Here is a 15,139-nt window from a genome sequence, read left to right on the forward strand (position 1 = left end):
ATTGCATTCTTCCTATCTTTGACAGCTAGCTTATATACCTTCCTAAGTCTCCTCACCTCCATGATACTTCTTGGGTTTTTATGCAATTCATTCTTTAAAAGGGCATAGGCTTTAGTACAATTAGAATTGAACCATCCTCCCTGATCTCTATTAGTTTTTCGCTGTCTCAAAAGAGAGTTCCTTATTACATTAGTGATGGTTGAAAAGGATGCAAGAAGCGTATCAGGAGTGGAATCTTCGCCCAAGCATATTGCAAACTAAGGCTTACATTGGCCAATTACTGTATTAAGTATTTCGGTTTGATTGGCCATAGCCCATCGTAGCAAGTACCCATTCATTCTACCAATAGATAAAGTTTCTAGGGCTCTGGCTTTTCTGAGGTTACTCTTCGAGATGTTCTTCATGGGCAATAGAATAGCCAGACAGAGCGGGAAGTGATCACTTAGTGCATTATCTGAGACTTTAAAGGAATTGATTTATTGGCGTGATTGTTAGTTGTAAAAACATAATCAAGCGTGGAGCAACAACCCCTACCATTAAAAATGTTGGAGGCAGGGAAAATGGCGATGCACATATTTCATTTGCAAAACCAAGATCAAAATTATACAGTACATCATTAAGTTGGTCACCCAAAGGAGAGTGGGTAAAATGGGATAGACACAACCCCTCCTCCCGTACCACACCACATCTGTTATCTTCTGCCATCTTACATAAAATGCAGTTAAAATCTCCTACCCAGAGGACCATCACTGGCAATAAACTCTGTTAGAACTAAACAATTTGAGACCCAAACAAATATGACATGCTCTAACTCTGATTCTAAGCTATTTACCTTCTTCAGCTTAAACTGTCGTTCCTTGCCCAGACACAAAACTGACATTTTTAATTTGTTAATAGATGAGGCGCCTGACGCTTTGTTTATTACTGAAACATGGCTTCATGCAAGCTCCGGACCCGATGTGGCCATGGCCCTCCCCGATTCATATGCGATCATACGCCTTGATAGGATAAATAAAACAGGAGGAGGCATAGCAGTGATCTTTAAAAAAACCTATACCTGTGAGTTTATAAAACTCCCCTGTCCGGGGTGTGAAGGTGCCACTTTCAAAATTATACTTTCCCCCAACTTTACTTTTTCCGGTGCACTCATTTATCGTCCACCTGGAGCAGCATCAAACTGGTTAAATAAAATATCGGAACTCCTAAGCCCCTTCACCATGAACACTGCCAATTTCACAGTCATTGGAGAATTAAATCTTCATCTGGATAATGAGCACTGTATTAAGGCCACTGAACTCATTGCCGACCTTGCGTCCCTCAATCTAAGCCTAAAAAACTCTGGCCCTACACATACCGCAGGTCATCTACTGGATCCGATTTTTTCAAACATTCATAACTTGAACACCTTTCCGGCTCTGCCTATTCCCTGGTCAGACCATTTTCCTATCAAATTCTCATTTCAAACGTTAACCTCTAAGAATTCTCCAATGGCCCAAATCCCCACTGTCAGGAAATGGAAAAAACTTGATATCAACATTCTTAATACTTTACTAGAAGACACAATACCATGCACCAACTCAAGAGTGCAAAATCTATCAGCCTCTATCCAATCCTGGCTCCTGGCAGCCATTGACTCATGCCTGCCCAAGACCAAGTTAAAGGGCATAAATCAACGTTTACCTGCCCCATGGTTTAACGACTCCTTAAAGCTTGAAAAGACCAAATGTAAAAACGCTGAGCGTCAGTGGAGAAAGTCCTACTCCATGGAAGCCAAAAATGAATATAAAAATCAATTAACACAATACCAAAAGCTGTGTAGCAGAGCTAAAGCCAATTTTGTCTGCACTAAAATCACTGCAGCCTTAAACCAATCTAAAACTCTTTTTAAAACAGTTAAAGAGCTGGCCGGCTCAAACACCTCACCAACTCCACCTGATTTAAATAAAACACAATGTAATCAACTAGCTGCTTTTTTTGTAGACAAAGTTGATAACATTTATCAGGCCATCGAACTAAATCAGAATAAATACGACGAAGTTCACAGTGATATACGTAATTCCCCCCCTAACAGACCATGCATTCAAGAGGCCACTTTAGATACCACTTCTGGCAAAACTCCCACCCTCTCACTAAGCACTTGGCCTATGCTTAACGTTGAAACTGTCACCGACCTTTTAAACACGATAAAATCAGGCTCACCAAATGACCCTCTACCATGCCCCATCTTAAAATTACTCAGTAAAAAAGCTTTATCTACTATTACGGATCTTTTAAATAGCTCCTTGCAGGAAGAATGTGTGCCTCAGGATTGGAAGCATGCAATGATTCATCCACTTTAAAAAAAAAGCTGATGCAGACCCTAAGGTACCCTCGAATTTTCGACCAATATCTCTCCTCCCTATTTTTGCCAAAATTCTGGAGAAACATGTCCATCGCTGTCTCTCGCATTTCATAACCATACATGACCTGCTACCTCCCCATCAGTCTGGCTTCCGGGCTGGTTTCTCAACGGAGATCACCCTATTAGGTGTGACAGAAAACATCCGTTCGATGATAGACAAGGGTGAAACAGTGGCACTGGTGCTTCTTGACCTCAGTGCCGCATTTGACACTGTGTCACATGCGGTACTAATAAAGACTCTTCACTCTTTTGGCATCTGTGGCCCTGCCTTAAATTGGATTAAATCCCTACTTGAAAACAGAAAATTTCAAGTCTTTTCCAATTCTGCTTGTTCTGAAACCCACACCTTCAAACACGGAGTTCCACAAGGCTCAATTTTAAGTCCACTACTTTTTAATTTATACATGAGCCCACTCGCAAAAATAGTTGAGGAGACCGGCTTAATAATGGTCTCTTATGCTGATGATTCTCAGCTTCTCTTTTCCCTTCCACCATCAGGCAACAATAATCCCTCCACATTAAGCTTAAGAATAACGAAAATTGCTGGATGGATGCAAAAAAACTTCCTGAAATTAAACGGTGAAAAAAACGAACTTATTATTTTGGGAAGAAATAAAGAACTCTGGGGACCCCAGCACTGGCCCTCTGAAATGGGCCCTCCTCCAACCCCAACCAACCAGGCCCGCAAACTAGGCTTTGTTGTCAATGACACACTCAGTATGCACCAGCAAGCTATTAAAACATCGGCCACCTGCTTTGTTATCTTGAAGTGGCTAAAGAAAATCTGTTGGATGCTACCGGATCATACTAAAAAAAACTGTCATTAACGCCTTAATAACATCAAGGTTAGACTACGCTAATGCGTTATACTTGGGGTCCAACAAAGCCACAGTCCGCAAACTGCAAACTGTGCAGAATGCAGCAGCGAGACTGTTAGGTAAAATTCCTATCCACTCGTCCACCACCAAACTCATACGCGAGTTGCACTGGTTAAAAATTGAGAGCAGAATCAAATTCAAATCTTTATGCTTCATGCACAAAATCTCAACAAACAAAGCCCCTAAATACCTACAAAATCTTGTACAATGTTACCTTCCATCTAGGACGCTGAGATCTGCAACAGCTAATAAATTTGTTGTTCCCAAAATAAAACTATCACGCATGGGAGGCAAATCCTTCGCCTACCTTGGTCCCTCCTTGTGGAATTCCATGCCACAAGCTCTGCGCTCAGAGGCTAATTACATCAAATTCAGAAAAGCCTTAAAAACCTGGCTATTCAACATCTAAGTCAGTCGTCCGATTACTCAACACTGAATCACAGCGCCGGGAAACCCTTTGTTGGGTAGCTGTTTGCGCTATACAAGATAAATAAAATAAAATTAAAATTAAAATAAAATTGTATCTTTCCGATTGCTTACAACCTGAGAGGACAATACTTCAGACAAATTATTAATAACAGTTGATACTTCACCCTGGGGAATATTATTATAAAAATTAACCAGGGCAATCGAAGCATTGGAATCCGATAGAAGTAACAACAACTGGAAATAAGTGTCTTTGATGGGCTCTAAGTCCTCCTTTAAATTCAGCTTATTTGAGAGATAGACACTCAGCCCTCCCTTGGCTCTCCCGTGCATGACCTCAACAGCCGGAGTATGATAGGTCTTATACCCATTCAAATGGACCGCTTCCCTGCTCCAAGTTTCCTGGAGACAGATCAGATCTTGATGCTGGATAAAGTCCTGCAAAAGTGGATTATCGATTTTTGATTTAATTCCTGCTATATTCCAAGATATAATATTACATATCGGAAATTCAACGGGAATCAAAGTTTCTGTTGGCGTTAGAAGAGCTCCCGCTCCACCGGGGCTCTCAGGTGTTTTTAAGCGCACTGGGCGCCAATGCGTGTAGGCGGCGTCCAGCCGCTAAGCCTTATGGGGGATGTAGTCTCCCTCTCTCAACGGCTGCGCTGCGATGTCCGGTGGCGGGGGGAGACCAGTGTCAGGAGGGTTGTGCGGCAGCAGTCCCGGTAAGTCTGGCCCCAAAAAAGTTTCTGTCGGCGTTAGAAGAGCTCTTGTTTAATCTATATATAAATGACATGGGAAAGCCCTGGTATCGACAGGGGCTGACTTTCCGCACGTAGGTCGTCGGGGTCTCCCTGTCCTCCTAAATGCAGGTGACGCTGTTGTGATAGCAAGAACTGCCAGAGGATTGCAATGTTTATAAGATGCCTTTCTGAATTTTATGCGGTCCTGTGATCTTAAGATCAATAATGCTAAATCATATAATGTGCAGGTGGGGACACGACAAATAAAAAGTTCTGTTTCTCAATAGGCCTCGAGAAGATTCCCACAACGCCTGTTCTCATATCCAGGTGTAGTGTTGGATGAGCGTCTGAAATGGGGCCTCTCATCCAAAGGAAGCGCCCAATTGCAGCGATGCTGAAAATCTATCAAGCGAAGGGTGTATCATCTGTAAGTTATGGCAGCAAAGTGTGGGGGTATACAGCGCCAAACTCACTGCAAGTGGTAGAAAATAATTTTTTTAAACGCCTGCTGGGAATGCCTACTGGCTTATCAAATTTGATAGCTCACGAACAATTAGGGATCCCCTTTCTATGCGATATTTTTGCTTTGTGCCCCTTAGTTTTTTGGCTCAAGTGTTGGCTCAACACAGAATTAAAATTAACCCAGCAAATTATGACAGACTGTATGTCCCTGGATCATATGTCCAGAATCCCATGGCTGTGGTACATTAAAGGTCGCTTTTCAGAGCTGGGTCGTCCTGACCTCTTTTTAAAACCTTCAGCCATCAAAAAAAAAATGTTGACCTTGTTAAAGAGGCTTTCCTCTCTAGAAGGAAGCTGGAAAGGGGTGATCAGGAACTGTGTAAACCCTGAGTTCGCAAATATATGACCCTATCAACTGAGCCACTAACAGAGCCTTATCTTTTGGGACTTTGTCCACCTATGAGCGTTTTCTGTTGACCAGGCTCCGACTTGACTATTTTCATCTTTTAATTGCGGTGCCGAAGGGGTCCAGAAGAGGTCAGGAGTTAGCATCCTGTGGCTGCGACAACATGTCTCCTCAGGATCTGTTTCACTTCATGTTCTTCTGTAAACATTATGATGTGCCACGGAGAAATTTCTATAGAGCTACAGTCATGTTAAAAACGTATTCTCTCTTGGCAAGATTTCATCTCTACTGCTCATTTAAATACCAACATTGTAATTTTTCTTCATGATTATAATCTCCAAGTTCACAAGAGACAGGATAAGGCAGCCTCTGAATTACTCAATCTTTGTTCAATCTTTGACCTTCGATTAGTTCAAGGGTCCCCTCATTCGGCTGGCCACTCATTGACCAGAGATAGTTTGTCATAGCCGAAGAGATTCTCTTCACTATTAATAAGGCAATTCATACTAAAACTAGTAGCAATTCATCTTCTAATTTACTGCACCGCCCGCGGTCCAACATAGAGCCCTTTAGCTTAGTTGCTCCGTTAGATAGTACATCTCCATATCCACAGGAGAAAATGTGTGTCGATGGACTTGTTCAATAACTGGGTTGCATCAGCCTTGGATGCTACTCTCCCTTTGAAAAAACAGGTTCCTCACAGCACCTCTCCATCTGTTCCTCTGTATACTGAAAGACTCTCCCGGGCAAGAAAAGGAGATGTAAAAAGCTCAAACAACTCTGGCGCGGCTATTCCAATTCTGATGATAAATTAATTCATGGATGGGAATTACATGTGTGAAAAAACCTAATACACAATGCTCGGGCCAAGTGCCATCATGACCATATTACAACTGCAAAAAAACATGCTAAAGAAGTTTACCTCATTTACAATTCTCAAGCTTACTCCGAAGAAAAAAAAAACCTGAAGAAAAAACCTGGCTATTCGATAAGTAATGCACCCACCCTCCCCCAAGCGCCTTGAGACCCTCTGGGTGAGTAGTGCGCTGTACAAATTACTGAACTTGAACTTGAAGCCACTACTGCATCAGTCGCTCCCTCACAAAAGCTCTATTCTGACTTAACAGATTGCTTCCAGGAAAAAATCATGTAGCTTTTGACCTGTTTTGCCATAGATAATCATTAACTTTCACCTATGCAACACTTGAGTTCCACCCACTTTTTCTTTTCTCCAGTACATTTGTGGTATTTCCTATTGGCGAGTCAAGATATTAACCTTCTTAAGTTCGATCACATTCCCTCTTGATCTTTGCCAAGCTAAAATCACCCTCTTGTCTTCCAAAAGGTGTCTGTTCTGTGGAAAACAGTACTCATCACCCCTTTGCTGAAAACCCCACACTAGACCCTGCAACTCTGTCCAACTATCACCCTGTATTTCTCCTACTTTTGCTAGCTAAAATCACAAAAAGTTGAGTAACTATAAAATTGTCAAAACACATAGAAAATCTCTCTTCTTAATATCTATATATCAGGTTTATGTCCATGTTTTAGTACTGAAATTGTTTTACCAGCTGCCAGTAATTACATCCATGTGGTTCTGAATGCTGGGGCCTCGATCTCCTGGCAGCTTTGGACATGGTTCTCACACTATTCCTTTGGACAGGGTTGCTGAACCTGGGTTACAGGGCACTGTATTAAGTTAGTTCATGTGATTCTTGAAGAGACACACACAGGCAGGCTCTATGGCTCATTATCGAATTATTTTTCAAACAGTAAATTGCGTTACGTTCCTTGTTCTTTAATCTTTATGGCTGATCTTGTTCCATTACATGGCCTTTCAGTTTCATGCATACGCGGACAACACACAAACATTTTTTTATGACTCAAATAAGACTTAACCAGGACCAGTTTAAGAGTGGTCTGCGTTCTGTGGCAAACAGGATAAATCCAACTTCCGTCAGGCTTAATACTGATGAGACTGAGGTCCTGGTTTTTGGGAAGAAGTCTGTCGTGAATTTAAACTGGTAGCCTGAGCTTCTAGATTTTAATCCCATTGGCCCATACCTTCTAATACTGCTTGCAATTTCGAAACTGTTTTTAATATAAAGTTATCTTCCGAAGTCCACATCAATAAATTAACTGCCACCTTTGTTTCTAAGATGAAGGTCCTGAGAAAAATTATTTCTCTCTTACCCTGTTTTGCCAGGAAAATTGTAGTCCAGCCGCTCACTACTAGCAGACTGAATTATTGTAACTCCCTTTTGGTTGGACTTTCTAGCGATCTCCTTCCAGACTGCAACGGATACAGAATGCGATAAGCCATGTTATTCTATGTATCAGAAGACAAACCAGTGCGGTCCTTCAAAGCTCTCTGTTATTGTCGGAAAGCCAAGCGTGGATCTGTACCTATAAGCTATTTGACACCCCCCTCTCCCTTGCCCCAATCGCCCTATTAGACCTCTACGTTTCAGCATGTCATATCTGGTAAATATTCCTACATTTTACAAGATGTGCACAGGTGGCCGAGCCATTTCTGTGCTTACTGCTCAGGAATTAACTTCCACCTGAAATTTGTGAAAACCCTAATCTGACTTTTCAAAGCAGTTAAAACGTAATAATTCTTGCTTTGAGCATTATTAGCGGCCGGGCACCTTTTTGTGTAATCACACGTTTTATCAAATCAAAAATCCAAACTGGAGAAATAAATATAGGTTCTAACCCAGAGCTCCTTCCAGATGTTAAGTTGTTATAGATCATAACTGTAAACAATGTTTATACATAAATTAAAATTTTCAAGGAATATCCTATAACAATGTAGTTAGACATTTTCTTTTACCACTCCACACTTTAATTATACTTCACTAAAAACATATGCATTTGTAATCATTCTTGATTAAGTTATATAGTTAATCTTAAAAATGTATAATTCTTTGAATTGGTGTTATATTAAAATCCATGCAAAATAATACATCCCTACCATGAAAACATTCAGAAACAAGTCTGACAAATAAAAGTGCACATTGTCACATCAAGCATATTAGCAAAACAAGTGTGCTCAGGGAAAAATTAAATACTGTCCTCAATGCAGACAGATTATATATATATATATATATCACACTAAAGGGACCCACCTGTCAAGTGACCAAAGCTTCAAGGGCAGGAGCTCCCAGCTACTTTTTACGTGTTCCCAAGGGATTGGATTAGTTTTGGACCCTGCAACTGAGCACAATGTGTACTGCTGCGAGGAAACGCAGCCTGTGACTTCACGGAGGGCCTGCTTACTTAGGCGGAATCCTTAGTACTGCAAGACTCAACTGTTGCGGTATGGTGTATGGCGGGCCGGGGAGAAGTGTTTATTCTGGCAGTGTTTTCACCGGGACATTTTAACTGCACGCATTTTCGCTTTACACGTTTCCAGCACTCACTATGGGTTATATTGTGCCATTTGAAGACGCTTCCCGGTCAGTCAAGATGATGCTTTCTGGGATTTGCAGCCCGCCGATGGGGGCTGCTATGACGTCTCAATCAATCTGGCGCAGCTGGGCTCCCGCCAATCGGGAGCACGATTGTTGAGTTTTAAAGCGGACCGATGCAGAACTCTGGTGATATAGGCATATGATTAAGGCACTTCGCCGAAATGCGTCATGCCGACCCTGCTTGGAATAAACATCTGCTTCCCAGTATTCCCGCTGTGTCCCTCTGGTTTCTTACAGGAGGAGAAATCGTTTTGTGGATATGGATATATATATATATATATATATATATATATATATATATATATATATATATATATATATATATATATATATATATATATATATATATATATATATATATATATATATATATATATATATATATATATATATATATATATATATATTTTTTTTTTTAATATTATAATTACACAATAATAGCTCTATTTTTAGCGTCTGACTGCCGTGGGCACTGGTAATGAGACATATACAGATGATAAAGAGCCAGGGCATAGGCCAGATGTTTAAATTGGTTTGAGAACATCATGTGATGGATGTAACTTCCTGCATCAGAATTTAGCATGCATGAAATAATGGCACCACCATGTGCCTAATGTCTATATTACAGGCATTCCAAATCTTGTTTTCAACTTAATTTTTTTAACTTAAACGTACACATCTTAAAGGTTATTGGTGCCAGAATATTTGAAGATAGAACAGTGTGTGGTCCGGGCTATCTCAGAAACTTAATATTAACCTCAAAGGGAGAATGGAAAGCTATGTAAAAGGCAAGCTCTTGGATATTCTGAAAAGGGGGATTTAAATGCAAATACATGTTATTTATTGTTCATTGAGAAGCTGGAATGAGATGTGTCAGCGAGTAATTCACCAGCTGGGAGGCAGGGGTGCCTGTCCTTTCAGCTAACAGAACTCAATCTCTCAAGGTTCGAGTGATTTAGATATTGAGAGTGACATTAAGACCCATTCTTGCAATGGCTAGAGTCCTAAAATCAGACAGTCTTTCGAGAAATATCCAGCACAGGTGTAGGTTCCAACTAAGATAACAGCCAATAAAGTAAAGGAAAGGTTACTAACAAGGTGATAAGCAACATTTCTCTTCTAATAAGGTACACTTAAGCAAAGCGCAAACTCAAGTCATAATAAAAATACAAGAGAAGGCTGGGACATCACATGAAACATCAAAACAAGGAGAATTAGTGCACCCATGGTCTTATGAACTACAAGAAGTGTCAAAGGCAACTGGTCCTTCTATTGACTTGTATACTCTAATGGAGTCAGCAACATGCCTCAATGCCACATGAGTCTGGATGTGTTCTCTTCCACCATCTTGATTGGATTACCGTCTTAGCTTTTCCTGGAGTAGACAGCCCTCTTATAATAGTGCTGACTACAGGCAGAACAATGACAGTTTACACATCCCCTTCAGGGAGGTGCAGGTGCTAATGATAGTAATTGTAAAGCTGTTGAGCACTGCAGCATAGTTCCCCTGCATAGTAATTTGGGAGAAAATGTCAAAAGGAGGAGGAAAAGAAGAAATACATGGAAAGATGCAGTTGAACTGATGGCCTGTCGCAATTTGTGAGATTAATGTGCTCTGCACCCCAGTGGAATACGAGCAATGAAATGGAGATGCAAAAGGACAGCAGAGGCTTTTTCGACTATACGTAGAGCCCCTCGCTCAGAGCAAGGATCAAAATTGATTCAATAAATTTAAGCCAATCGGTCAGGGGATTTGGAAGAGAGAACAGCATGGGGAGGCCAACACTTCATGACTACTACTGAAGTGACATTAAAGGTTCAGCAGGTCATATACTGATGAGAAAAGGTAGTCCCAGTGCATCATTAATATTGAAACTCTCTGGCGATTCCTGATGCCCCCAAAAGAGAACAAGCCAACACTTCAGAGACAAAAAGTTCACATTCACCCATGCGGGCAGGGCACCTACAGATGAGCCTCGGAGATGTACAGAGATGGCAACTGCTTAGAGGTGTTCCACGGATCATATCCCATTTGCTTCACATTTGACAGACCTTATTAAATTCCAATATGTTGACCAGCTTTCTCCCGGAGTGGTATCTTGTACTTTAAAGTCACACAAAGCGAACGGGGGTCCTGTGGAGATGTTCAGCTATGGGTTTTCTGAGACCTGGCTGTACTTTTCTCTCCTGGTACATCACCCATAGTCATGCTACCCCACCTGGAAACCGTCCGAGAAAACAGATATATTTGTAGGAACCTAGAAGCATACAATCATCCTGACTCATGAATTTCAAATTAAATTCCATCCCTCACAGTGTAAGAAAATAAAAATGAAACTTAATTTCCATAATGTATAAACATCCTCAAGCGCAGATGAAAATAACCTAAATCAATACTGGAAACTTACTCTTCATCTGTCTGTACGCAGGTATCCAGTTCTATGACATGGCTCCCAATGAACCATACTAGGTTTGAGAAGTATGGAACAGCTGTTTTGTCTCTTATATAGTGCAACATGGGCTGGTTGTCCACTGCGAGAACACAAAACAAAACTAGGTTAAACTCCGTTTTATTAAATACGATTTCCCAACAACAAAAATAAATGAGCAGAGATGGTTAATATTTGTAAAAGCACTGATTAATTACGGATTATAAATTAGAAGCAGGAGGTAAAGAGAATAGAAAGTATGATTTTTAAATCACAGGTTTAAATCATGCAATATTGATTTCAGATCAATGAAGTCTTGGCTAGACATCACAGGAGTACTGCTATGGCCCACAATGAAATGAATGGTAATTAATCCATTAACCAAACTTGTTGTGAAATACTGTAAAGCTTCACAAACCTCTCTACAAACCAAAAGGCATTGATCTGACGCACGAAACCCTCCCCATGGCGAAACAATGTGACCAATAGCTTTTGCTTTAATACAAACTACCAAAAGTAGCCAATTTTTAATGTGCCCTTTCTGGGAACCTGGTTATATTTTTCAAGCACAACCAGTCCTTCTGAGATCATTCAACAAATGAAGCAGCTGCCATTTTAATAGGTATTCACATTTTAGTATACCAATCTCAAATGAGACTATAGTGGAACCGCTTCTTGGAACTTTGTGAAGACAGCCAGTCCTTCCAATCATGAACACACGAGAGAGACAAAGTTAGTAAATGGAATTTTTGAGTAGGTTAATTTTCTCAGTTGCATTAGATCAGAATTTTGTAAAGCAATTTCTCTTCTGGACAGGTTAACTTCCAGAGTCGACATCAGACCATTGGTATACAATGCCAATAGTTGCAAAAATGAGTTGAAAACATAAAAGGTTAAGTACAAAAATAAATTATTCAATTTGGCTTTTCAGCCTTACACATGGACTAGATTTTTCACAACCCCTTTCCGTTATCTATGTGTGAGTTGTTTTGACAAGCACTAAATGATACACTGGACTGTTTAAAAAAAACATGGACAGTGCAGGCTATTCCATACAAATGTTTTATAAATGTTGTTAGTGGTGTGAACAAATCACTCAAACTTTTTTAGCACCTTCCTTTGAAACTTATAAGCATTATGAAAAACACATGCATTATTTCATCTATACATCAAATTAAAGGGGCCATACACGTTTACACAATTTGTGATGAACATATGTATCTCTAATTTATCCTGAATAGTATTTTTGTTTACGAAAAAGTGTCTAAAATAAAAAAGCAAACACAAGGAGATGATGGACAGAGTGCTGAAACTTTTCAGACACTCAACCCCAGTCACACATCTGGGTTGAATCCATCATTGTTCTTTGGCTCACTTCACCAACTCAGTTCAGACCCAGCTTTATGCAAATCAGTCTTGACCCTGTGCCTCATGGGAACAGTCCAGCCCGAACCGCCAAGCCAGGTCTACCCCAACCGGAAACAAGCATCCTGGGACCGGTTTCGGGGTAACACCCCTCATCAGCCAGGCTAGCTTGAATCCAGTGGCAAAGTGAGCAAGGGACCCACGTCTGGGCATACCCTGCAAACTTAGGGCGAACAAAGCAAACACAAGGAGATGATGGACGGAGCGCTGAAACATTTTAGACACTCACCCCCAGTCACAGATCTGGGTTGAATCCATCATCATTCCTTGGCTTCAGTCGCCACCCTAGTTCAAACTGGTCCCAGGATTCTTGTTTCCGGTCCAGTGAAGACCTGGGCTGGTCCTGAAATGGGGTGGTGAAGTAAGCTAAAGAATGATGATGGATTCAACCCAGATCTGTGACTGGGGTCGAGTGTCTGAAAATAATAAATTACAATGAGATTATTTTGATTCAGAAATTTCGAAGAAAGCTACATTGCAGCAGGCAACATATAATTGCTCATTTAAAAAAAAACATGATTCAAGATAAAGCAAAGCTTAAGAGGTTCAGAAACTTACATGACACTGCAATAAGTCACACAGGAATCATCATTGTAGGAAGGGTAAAAAAGAAACAGTTAAAAGGGATAAACTCCTAGATTAAAAACAATGACAGTATAAGATGTAAGAAGGAAAACATCAAGATCAAAAAAGTGAAGAGATGCAGACATCAAAATAACACAAAGCTATTGTGTTAGTCGGTGTCAAAAACAAATATATGTACCTAATGCTGGATATTAAATCGAGGGGTTTGCATACAACTCCTCATTTATAAATTAATTGGTTACCAAGAAACCAATCTAAGTCTTCTCATCACATTTGTAGACATTTTAATACATACATACATTTTCTTTCAATGAAAAGATTTTGAAATGTGATGTGTGCTGAAATATTAAAAACAAATGTGCTCTACACTTTAAGGTTTAGTCTGAAAATCATAGCCAGCTTATTTTGCTCAAAATGACCTTTCAACCAAGATCCAAAAAAGGGCATTACAAGTTTCCAAAAATTGTTATTTCAGATCATCAATAAATGTAAAACATTGTGTTATTGCTATATATGCAATTTCTTTTTAATTCAGGTGACACCGGGCATGAGATTACACAACATGCCTCATCATTTAAGTGCTTAAATTAAATCAATTACATTGCTTTCGGGCCACATCAACAATAAACAGAGAAGAGGACAATGCACACAACATTTTGGTTCATCAGGAGGGTAGGCAGAATATACTATAAGAAACAGATCAAGGCGTGTTAGCACAAATTTCCTGTGATGCCTCATGTGTCTAAATTAATGTCTGCGAAGTTGGTGCTTCTACTTATTTATCAAGGGAAACCAAACATGTTTAGCATCTTATCTAGGATAAATAGGTTTTCTTATTATTGGTAGCCATCCAGGACACACATCACATGTTATGGTACAAATAAGTAATAGCAAATATGCCAACTCGAACGCCCAAGATAGTCATAGCCACCATATTGAATGTTACACTCTTTCTACAAATGCTTTTGGAACTTGGTTAAAATTAGAATATGGATCTATATATTTATAAAGAATGTCCCCCACAAGGTGCCCACAAAGATACCTTTACATCTATTTTACTGTGCTTCATGGGACACAAGGCATATCCACGGCCATCTGCAACATTCTCAGATGCTGTGAAGTTTTTCTACTCTTGATCAGCTCCCAGCTGGTCAGGATGAATAATTGGTGGCATCAGATCTTTGTTCAGCTGGTCATCAATGTATCCAATAAGTTATTAACAATGGTCTGTTTGGCACATATTTAATATGTTGTTTATTTGGTTCAGGCAATATTGTAGCATGTTCTTTTCCAAGTAATGTTTGGGTTATCTTTCTCTCTAGATGCTCTATATTATCAGGGCATTTTAGAGAGTGCCTTCATTATATGCATATTTGGGAATTCATAGTCCCAATTATCCTATCTTTTATCCTTAAGTATTTTATCATGATTGCCAAAATATCAATATTATTATGACCTTTGAACTTTAGCTTCTTGCTCTGCAAGCTTGGCCTTCTGTACATTCTCAGTGTACAGATGCATACAATGGAATATATACCATCTTCAGTCAGTCCTGCATTAGGACTTTCATGTGTTGTCTCGTTCTACAACTAAGCATTCATCTTTGATCATCTTCACATGAACTGTTGATTGGCTCTTCTTGTCAAAGGTAGATTTATTCGACTTTACAAGGCAAGTCATAAGCATATTTAAACATTTCATTTACAAACAAAAATAAAATCAATTCATTTCATAAAGGACAGTAAAAACAGAATGTATTAGCATAGGAAACCGCACTAATATATACTAAAGGATAAAAACTGTACAAGATAAGCAAATGTAAAAAAGCCAACACAGGCCTAAAATGCCAAACAATTTGATCGATAAGTTAAAAATACATCATGTACAGTTAAATACGGTATACAGCTG

General features: G+C 39.8%; 1 protein-coding gene across 4 annotated transcripts in view; it reads right to left on the reverse strand.

Annotated features, from left to right (window-relative positions):
• CLEC16A (C-type lectin domain containing 16A) overlaps positions 1 to 15,139 on the reverse strand; it is a 704,284-nt gene that overhangs the window by 568,519 nt on the left and 120,626 nt on the right. For all 4 annotated transcript variants that reach the window (XM_086941416.1, XM_086941414.1, XM_086941413.1 and 1 more), the window contains exon 6: positions 11,201 to 11,324. In XM_086941416.1, coding sequence (XP_086797542.1) covers positions 11,201 to 11,324 — 124 coding nt within the window. The remainder of the gene's footprint in view (positions 1 to 11,200; positions 11,325 to 15,139) is intronic.

Source organism: Lissotriton vulgaris, chromosome 10 (genome assembly GCF_964263255.1).
Source record: "Lissotriton vulgaris chromosome 10, aLisVul1.2, whole genome shotgun sequence".
NCBI classification, from domain to species: domain Eukaryota; kingdom Metazoa; phylum Chordata; class Amphibia; order Caudata; family Salamandridae; genus Lissotriton; species Lissotriton vulgaris.